Below are 8,761 nucleotides of genomic sequence, written 5' to 3' on the forward strand. Positions count from 1 at the left end.
AGAACCGGTTCTCGGACAGGAAAACTGTTCCAAAGCGGCACCAACTCTTTGCTGGACTAGAACCAGAGAACCATTCTTTTACTACATCACGCTTACGTTGGGGGCTGGGGGCGGGTTTAGATGTGTTCTAAACATGTTTTCTGACCATAATATAGGATCGCAAAGCCAGGAGAAACATTTGCAGAAACACGATGTAGTCCGCCATTGTAATTGTTATGCTTGAAGTTGGCGCAAGCGTTTCTAGTTTTTAGTATTGAAAACATTATGTAAGCAAAGAAGAAAACAAGCGACAACGCTGAAGATCGAGAGAGGAACAGGCCTGATTTTATGTTGTGTTTTATTTCTGTTTTGTGTAGCCAGCAGTCGTCCGGGAGGGGCTGCTGGCGGTAACTTTTGGTTTTGTATTTGTTTTATTTTGTCATTAAAAGTTATCGGTTCCCGCCTCCTTCCCACAACTCTGAACCTTGCTACAATAACTTAAATAAAATACAATACATTTCAGAAATATAAAAATAGTCTGCATCGTTTGGTCATAAGCACAATATCGGTATCTAGATTTATAAATAACAGTCCAAGTAAAACTGTGGCGAAAAGACATTTGATTTACCATCTCTCAGTTCCACCTTAAGAAATACAGTTGACATGATTGGAGAGCGCGAGAGCGAGCTCGCTGCAGCGGATCTGCGCGGCGCCTCTGCTGTCCTATATAAACCCACACGCGCAGCATAGAGTAAGCGGACAGCTCAGTGATGATGAAACAACACGTTACTCACACTTCAAACACTGACAAAGAAGACTATCCGCAATGGAGACAATCTCATGGACGCTTTTTCTACTTTCTCTTATATATTTGGAGGGATCTTCGCAAGATTTCGGACAGACACAGTTCATCTGCACGTCCGTGCCTAAGGATATGGACCTGTGCGCAGCCACCATGCAGAACAGCGGGCCAGCGGAGAATCTGAAGACCACAGTAATGCAGTTAAGAGAGACAGTCCTACAGCAGAAGGAAACTATCATGAATCAAAAGGAGACGATCAGGGAACTAACTTCCAAGTTGATTCGCTGTGAGAGTCAGAGTGTCCTGGAGCCCGTGACTGGAGGTCGCAGGAAAGAACCGGGCAAAAACACGATGGGAGACGTGTCCCGCGGCCCGACAGATACTCTTACCCAACTCGGGCAGACTTTAGCCACCCTTAAACAAAGATTGGAAAACTTGGAGGTATACATGACGTAATGATTTGGACTTTTCAGCTTAATACGTATGACTCATAGTTTATTTCCTAATAGTCATATCCCGCACTTCTTTAAATACACAAATGCATGCAATGCATCATAAATTACATTGAGTTAAAATATTTTAAGCCAGATTGAGTAATCTTAATGGGGGAAAATATTTGGAGTGGAGGTCTTTAGCGGGTTTAGTTAATGTGTCACTGGTTCACGACAGGCTGCGCTAAGCCTGAAATTGGCTTATAGTCTCTTATAAGTTTCCCATGTGTGCTTTTTAAAGTATTCGTTTGAATAAGTACCCTCCTATCTCATGTTTTCCCGTAGCAGTACAGCAGGAACAACGGCTCTGTCCAGGCGAACAGCCTTAAAGATCTGCTTCAAAATAAGATCGAGGATATGGAGAAGCAGGTGCTATCCCGGGTCAATACTGTGGATGAGAGCAAACCCGGGCAGAGGAACGACACAGATCAGCGCAATCGAGTGGAGTCAACTCTCACCTCCTTACATCAGAGAATTAACGACCTGGAAAAAGGTATGAGATGTAATTCCATGAGAAATTTTACTTATTTGTGATGCAAATAATAAATCTGAACTAGGCTATAATAATTATGTGTTTGAGAAACATGGTAGTTACAGTAAAATAGCAATGTATAGGCGTGTAATGGCGCAGAGGATGGTTTGGGAGGGGGAGCTGCAATGCTTAGCATTCTGAGCTAATAAACAGCGATTTAGCCTAATATTATGACGGATAAGTAGAGTCTTTGTCATTCTCAAAGCTAGTAGGTCTTCTCTAAATAGCTGCGTAAAGTTTGCTTCTCAAAGCACAGCCAGCATAGCGCAGCATGCCAGAGTCAAAGCAATTCATTTAAATGTAATCACCAGTTTCACAAATTAAAAGGAAAGAACGCAAATTCTAATTTTATTGTATTATTGTTTGCACGAGTTTGGTTGGTTTACCGTTAAGTTGTTAGTTTGATTCTTTTAAAGTAAAACCACTTTACAAGTCACTTAAGCATCAGAGCAGTAGATACAAGCAATGGAAGAATTTGGGTACTAGTCCTTGTGGAATAGAAGTAGAGAGAGAGAGAGAGAGAGAGAGAGAGAGAGAGAGAGAGAGAGAGAGAGAGAGAGAGAGAGATTGATTAAAAGTGTTAAATCCTAACATTATTACTTTTCACTCTGCAGGTTCAAAAGTTAACAGGCCACTGGACAAGTTTCAGATTACGTTCCCCTTAAGAACAAATTACATGTATGCCAAAGGGAAAAAAAGTCTACCAGAAATGTATGCCTTCTCTTTCTGCTTGTGGATAAAATCCAACGCGTCACCCGGGGTAGGAACACCCTTCTCCTATGCTGTTCCTGGACAAGCCAATGAGCTTGTTCTCATAGAATGGGGGAACAATCCAATGGAGATTCTCATAAATGATAAGGTACAGTGTCAGAAACAATAATGCAATTATATAATGCATAACATGATTGTTAGGGGCTGTATTATACAATAGATATATCTCAATGTGTATCTCTGGGTTTGCTTAGATAAATGCTGAAGTAATTTGGTCTTTTAGCACTTAAAACAGAAGAGAAATTTGAGTAATCTACAGTATAACTTTACAGGTTGCAAAATTACCTTTCATTATCAACGATGGTAAATGGCATCACATCGGCATAACATGGACGACTCGTGATGGAGTATGGGAAGCATTTCAGGATGGTGTTCTGCGTGGAACTGGAGAAAATCTGGCACCCTACCACCCAATCAAACCCAACGGTGTGCTGGTCTTAGGTCAGGAGCAGGTAAGACTCAAAATTATGCCTATTAGTCTTAATTAATGTAGAAAATGTCAGTTAATATTAGAAAATGTGTTAACTATTGATCATGCTTATTTAGACTTAACAGGTTTGCCTGCTGTTCAGCAACCTAATATTGAATTTGGTTGTTTTTTGTACTTGCAAGGACACACTTGGTGGAGGTTTCGATGCAACCCAAGCCTTTGTAGGTGAACTGGCGAACTTCAATATATGGGATAGAAAATTGACAGCTGGGGAAATGTACAACCTGGCAACCTGCAACAACAGAACACAAGCTGGCAATGTGTTATCATGGTCGGAGAGTAATATCGATGTGTTCGGTGGAGCCACTAAATGGACTTTTGAGCCCTGCCGTCAACTCAACTGAACTGCAAAGGGGCCAGATCCATGTCTCTAGTTTTTGTCTTTTCTTGTCCTCAGTTGATGTTTGTGAAAAAAAAAAGTTTGTGAAAAAAAACCCAGTTCTTGATAAAACATTAAAAGGTAAGCAAAAACCTGGGGTTTCTATGAATACCTAAATATATCTGTGCAAAACTAGAATCATTTTTTTTGTCTTGATAAAATAGTTTCCTGTTGGTTGTCTTGCGAACCTCAAAGCAACAGTGTTACTCCAGGTTACTTTGAGCATTAGCAATATTTTTTTGCTGCTTTTTTTAGCACGTGAACACAGTTTGCTTATTTTTTCATTCATATATTTATTTAGAGGTGCCAACAACTGAAGAACTGTCTTTTTGCAGCATTTTGGGCAGTAAAGCAACAGTACATCAGAACATAACTCTTGTGTTTTTTTTCCAATGATCACACTTTGCTGATAACCCAATCACAAATCGTCACCATTTTAAATGATGGTTTATTTAATATCGGTATCCCAGTCCCACCGGATCTTGCACTGTGATGGACTTGAAAATAGGATGGGAGAAATGTATTTATTTACTTGGAAAAAGATAATTTAAAAGGATGGCACTTCCAGCATTTGATTCCAGTGATCTCACTGATGTTTCTGTAAGAATGTCGTTTAGTTGCCAACATGCTAACAGCCTGAGTGCCTTGAACTGATGTATCAGTTCAGCACACACTTTTAGTTTGCTTACTCATTGTGTTACACAATAACATTTTGCTTTTATTGATGAATTACTGTTTTTATGAAGTGTGTTCAACAGTGATTGTTAAGGCTCTGGTGTGTTTTACTAATTTGTACAGTAACAGCATGAATTATCAAATGCTGCAACCTCAATGCTGACATCTGCTTCTCCTGTTGTTTTGGGTTGGGTTTTTTACTGTATTGATATATGCTAAAAGCATGGCACTACTGAACGATGATAAAGATATAATTTTTGTAATAAAATTGTAATATACAGTATATAAATAGCATTGTACCTCTGCAATCATTCTTACTCAAATACTGTTTAGTTGTGAGTTACAGAGATATAGGATAAAGTATAAATCAATAGATTATCTATTGTCTAAATTGTATATAAATGTGCTCGATACCCTAAAATCTATCATTCTCTCATCATCTCATACACTCTATGTTTGTGCACACGGGGAATTTGTTTTTGTTGACACTGCCCTCTCCATCTTGGTTTTGTGTATACAGTAACAGACTGGATTGCTGGGGAAAAAACATGGTTATAATTTCAAACATACACGTTTAATCAGTGTGACATGGCATTTTGTGCTTCTGTAGGCATTAACAATTGCTATAGCTGCCAGTAAATGGTTATTTACAGTTTTCAGTAATTTGTAACAGTTTAAACATAATATGAGAGACAAAATTATGATTAATTTAAAATACAGATAATAGCTGCAAAACACAGAATGAAAATCTGACATTAACTAAACTTTGGAATTTATCAAACTATTGTGAATTTTTTGATTTTCTGAAACATTTCAGAGAAACAGTGTAAGCGGCTCACTTATGTCATCAAGAAATTACAGAAATATTAAATGTGCAATAATGTTTTGTTTAGTTCATATTTTAGTGGCTGATATGTGATTTTTAGATTCATATTGACACCTAGTGGTCTCATTGCAGCATCACACAAAGCAACAATTTTGTGTTAACAATGTCACTGTATAATTACAGCAGGTTCACAAGTTCATTTGCCCATATAATCTGCTAATAAGGTTAAGCATATTTGGCTTGCAGTCCGCAGCGGAGTGGCTCGAGGAAGCAGCTTCAACTCGAGCTTAGATATTACCCTCCAGTGTGACTACTAATGCTTGGATGATGAGTAAGGTAGCAATATGCCTAAATTATGTTGATGGAGTTGGGGAGGTGACACCACCAGATCCAATAGGAAAATTCAAATGCAGTATTCACCGTTCAACTTGAAGAGGGCAGCACTCAGATGTTTTTACACCATATATTGTAGAATTAAAACACTATATACCCTAATGTAAAACAATTTACTCGAATCAACGAACAGCATTAATAAAGCCCCAGTCTTACAGATCATTAACTAAAAAAAGTTGTTTTAGGGTTTAGTTACCCTTTAGAGTAATTGTTCACCTAAAAACAAAAATTGAGTTATGATTTAAGAGGTAAAAATATAAAAACGCTACTTATTTCTTTATGTGTACAGCTTTTGGGGATAAAGATTACTGAGATTACCCTCAACTAGAAAGAGAAAAAATTGACAATATTATGGTATTCTTTCAGCATTTTAGAATTTAGACTTTTAATTAGCTTAGTTTATATATTATTTATATGCTTGCTTCATTCAATCATTCATTTTATATTCAAGGAAAACACACTACAAACTAAAACATCTATAGTATATATCCTGTGGATTTCTAGTTTCTGTTCCTCAATCAGGGGATCGTTTTCAAACCACATTGGACATTTTCAACGGCTTTACTTGATCTGAGGTTTAGGGGTAGGCCTCTCATGATTTTGGCAAGTCAGGTAAAGATGTTGAAAAATGCCCATTGTACTTTGAAAATGCCCACTGATTAGGAAACATTCATTATGGGTCTTTTTACACCTGGTCACTTCATCCGTTTGTACTAATCGGATAGCTATCTGATTGGTTAAAATGGTTCCATTTATACACTTGGTCACAAAATATGTGTCTCCGCAAAATGGGTGTAAATCCGATCTTCAATTCTGACACTATATGCAAATTTAGTTCACCACCACGAAAGAAACAGATAGCCTATTCGCTGCAATTTATTCGCTGCAATTTATGTAACATCAGCTTATTCCAAATCAAAGGTCGCAACAAGAGAAAGAGTGGCATCTGCACGGGTAAGGCAATTTCACGAGTTCACATCTACATATAATTATTATGGTAAAGGTTATGCGTACTTGCCAAGTTGTCCGGGTGGAGAGCTCCGAGCTCGGAATTTCTGCCCGAACCCAGAGTACTCCCCCCCCCGTTGGTAAGAGTAGATGGAACTGGAGATGGAACAAGAGATGGAACTAAAAGTGAGGAGAGGTGGGATGCTGATAAACCGTCAAGAAACACAGGTGGGTTCTGCTGTTATTTATCTTGTCCTGAGTTGATTACTGAGTGATCTCCACTTGTGCTGATTGGGTTAATTATCTGCACCTGCTCCTCCCGAACCTTGTTAATAAAACATCATTTAACGAGTTCACATCTACATATAATTATTATGGTAAAGGTTATGCATACTTGGCGTGCTGTCCGGGTGAAGGCCTCCGAGCTCGGAATTTCTGCCCGAACCCAGAGTACTCCCCCCAAAAAGCAAAAGAGCATAAGGACAGCCGCCAGACTATAGACCCCCCAAAGATGCAGCGAATTTGGCGTGCTGGCTTTTCAATAAGCTTGATCGCTTGATCAAGTATATCTCCATGGCGTTAACAGGTGAGTTAAGCGGGAATCGAAAAACGGCTGACCGGGAGGGCCCATGTAGCTTCTGACATGAGCGGCTCGATGGCGTCAGGATATTGGGCTCTAATGGCCACCTGCGAGGCGGAATGAATTTGAAAATGCTGGCTGGGCAGGAAAGATAGATACGTGTCGAGTCCGCTGAGAGACCAATGCTCGCTGGACAGAAATATGAAAAAGGAAGAAACATGCTGTCCGCTGAGAGACCAATGCTTGCTTGACAGAGGTAGTGGGAAGATAGATACATGCTGTGTCTGCTGGGAGACCCATGCTCGCTGGACGGGATAGAGTAGAGATAAGTACTGTAGTGAACTTTCTTCTAAGGTGTAGGAACTCAGAAGCGAAGAGCAGGAGACTTTGGGATATCTTTCAAGCAGGTTTCTTTATTGCTGTAGTCTGCTTCGTCCAAGATCTGACTAAGGCAAAATACATTGTAGTTTATATATATTTCAAGGGGGAGGAGTTACATAGAGGTGGAGACACTCTGAAATAAAGAATGTAAATGAGGCACAGGAGTCCACCCTGCTACCTGAGATCCCCAGCCCTGATCTCATCGGTATTAACAGTGTGATTCGAATGCATAGAAACTAATCTAATCAGCTAGACCATTCAACGACAAAAGGTGATATTCTCAGTGCTCTGATCAATTTAACTTAAAATAGAGAGATCAGGACAGACAGGAACAGGCAGGTTTGTGACATTTATCTTAGTTATAAAAATTCATGCTAATAAACTTTCTCAGTTTATATACTATAGTATTGGAACCTAAATTAACATTTTAATAAATTTGTAATCCTACAGTACATAGTACGTCCGCTGGGAGACCCATGCTCGCTGGACGCGAGAGAGTAGAGATAACACTGCGTTCTATTATGTCAACAAACCGATTTTTGTCAACGAACCGATTCGGCCCTATTATATGACGTCACTTCTACGCTTCAAGTATTCTGGTATGTTTCGCGCGTCCAAGTCGGAGAAAAACATAGACGCCACCCAGAAAGCTGTTGCTATGGTAGCACTGGCCGAGTACCAGGCGCTTATCAAAACGCAGCCATTTGAACTTCTAAAATTCTCACTTTATTTCATGTTTTAGTTATTTTCTGTTAACAACGCTAGCCACGTTAGTAACACCCGTTTGAAACAAGGTTTTGTTCAATATTGCACTCAGAACAAGGCCGATTCCTATACCCACAGGCAGTGATACAGATGCAGTAAGGTATCGCAGTAATACGAGTGATTAAAATCATATTTTAAACAACCAAAGCGGTCCGAAAACAGTTCATACAAGTCACACAGGGCGCAGCCATCTTGGATTCCGTCTCGGCATTCTTGCTCAGTGTCCTCACGGTTGTCTGACTACCGAGCTGGGAAATCTGAGGAAAGGGGGCGTGTTGCTAGGCAACATCTGTCTTCCTAGTCGGAACTCCGACACGCATAAATAATAGAACGCAGCACAAGTACATAATACATAGTACATTCACTGGGAGACCAATGCTCGCTGGATGGAAAAGAGTAGAGATAGATGCATGCTACATCCGCTGGGAGACCAATGCTTGCTGGACAGAGAAAGAAGAAACAGATGTATGCAACATCCACTGGGAGACCAATGCTCGCTGGATAGAGAAAGAGGAAACATAGATGCATGCTACGTCCGCTGGAGACCAATGCTCGCTGGACAGAGAAAGAAGAAACAGATGCATGCAACATCCGCTGGGAGACCAATGCTCGCTGGATGGAGAAAGAGGAAACATAGATGCATGCAACATCCGCTGGGAGACCAATGCCCGCTGGATGGAGAAAGAGGAAACAGATGCATGCAACATCCGCTGGGAGACCAATGCTCGCTGGATGGAGAAAGAGGAAAC

At 40.0% G+C, this 8,761-nt stretch overlaps 1 protein-coding gene across 1 annotated transcript; it reads left to right on the top strand.

Moving 5' to 3' along the window:
* The first annotated feature begins 651 nt into the window (after positions 1-651).
* LOC143706742 (neuronal pentraxin-1-like) lies at positions 652-4,408 on the top strand. The gene is made up of 5 exons (XM_077198990.1): positions 652-1,222; positions 1,558-1,765; positions 2,419-2,663; positions 2,848-3,027; positions 3,188-4,408. Exons 1-5 carry the CDS (start codon positions 806-808, stop codon positions 3,407-3,409), a joined length of 1,272 nt encoding a protein of 423 aa, XP_077055105.1. The 5' UTR covers positions 652-805; the 3' UTR covers positions 3,410-4,408.
* The last annotated feature ends 4,353 nt before the right edge of the window (positions 4,409-8,761 follow it).

Source organism: Siphateles boraxobius, unplaced genomic scaffold (assembly GCF_051911475.1).
Source record: "Siphateles boraxobius isolate OS27281-9 unplaced genomic scaffold, OSU_SipBor_1 41, whole genome shotgun sequence".
NCBI lineage: Eukaryota > Metazoa > Chordata > Actinopteri > Cypriniformes > Leuciscidae > Siphateles > Siphateles boraxobius.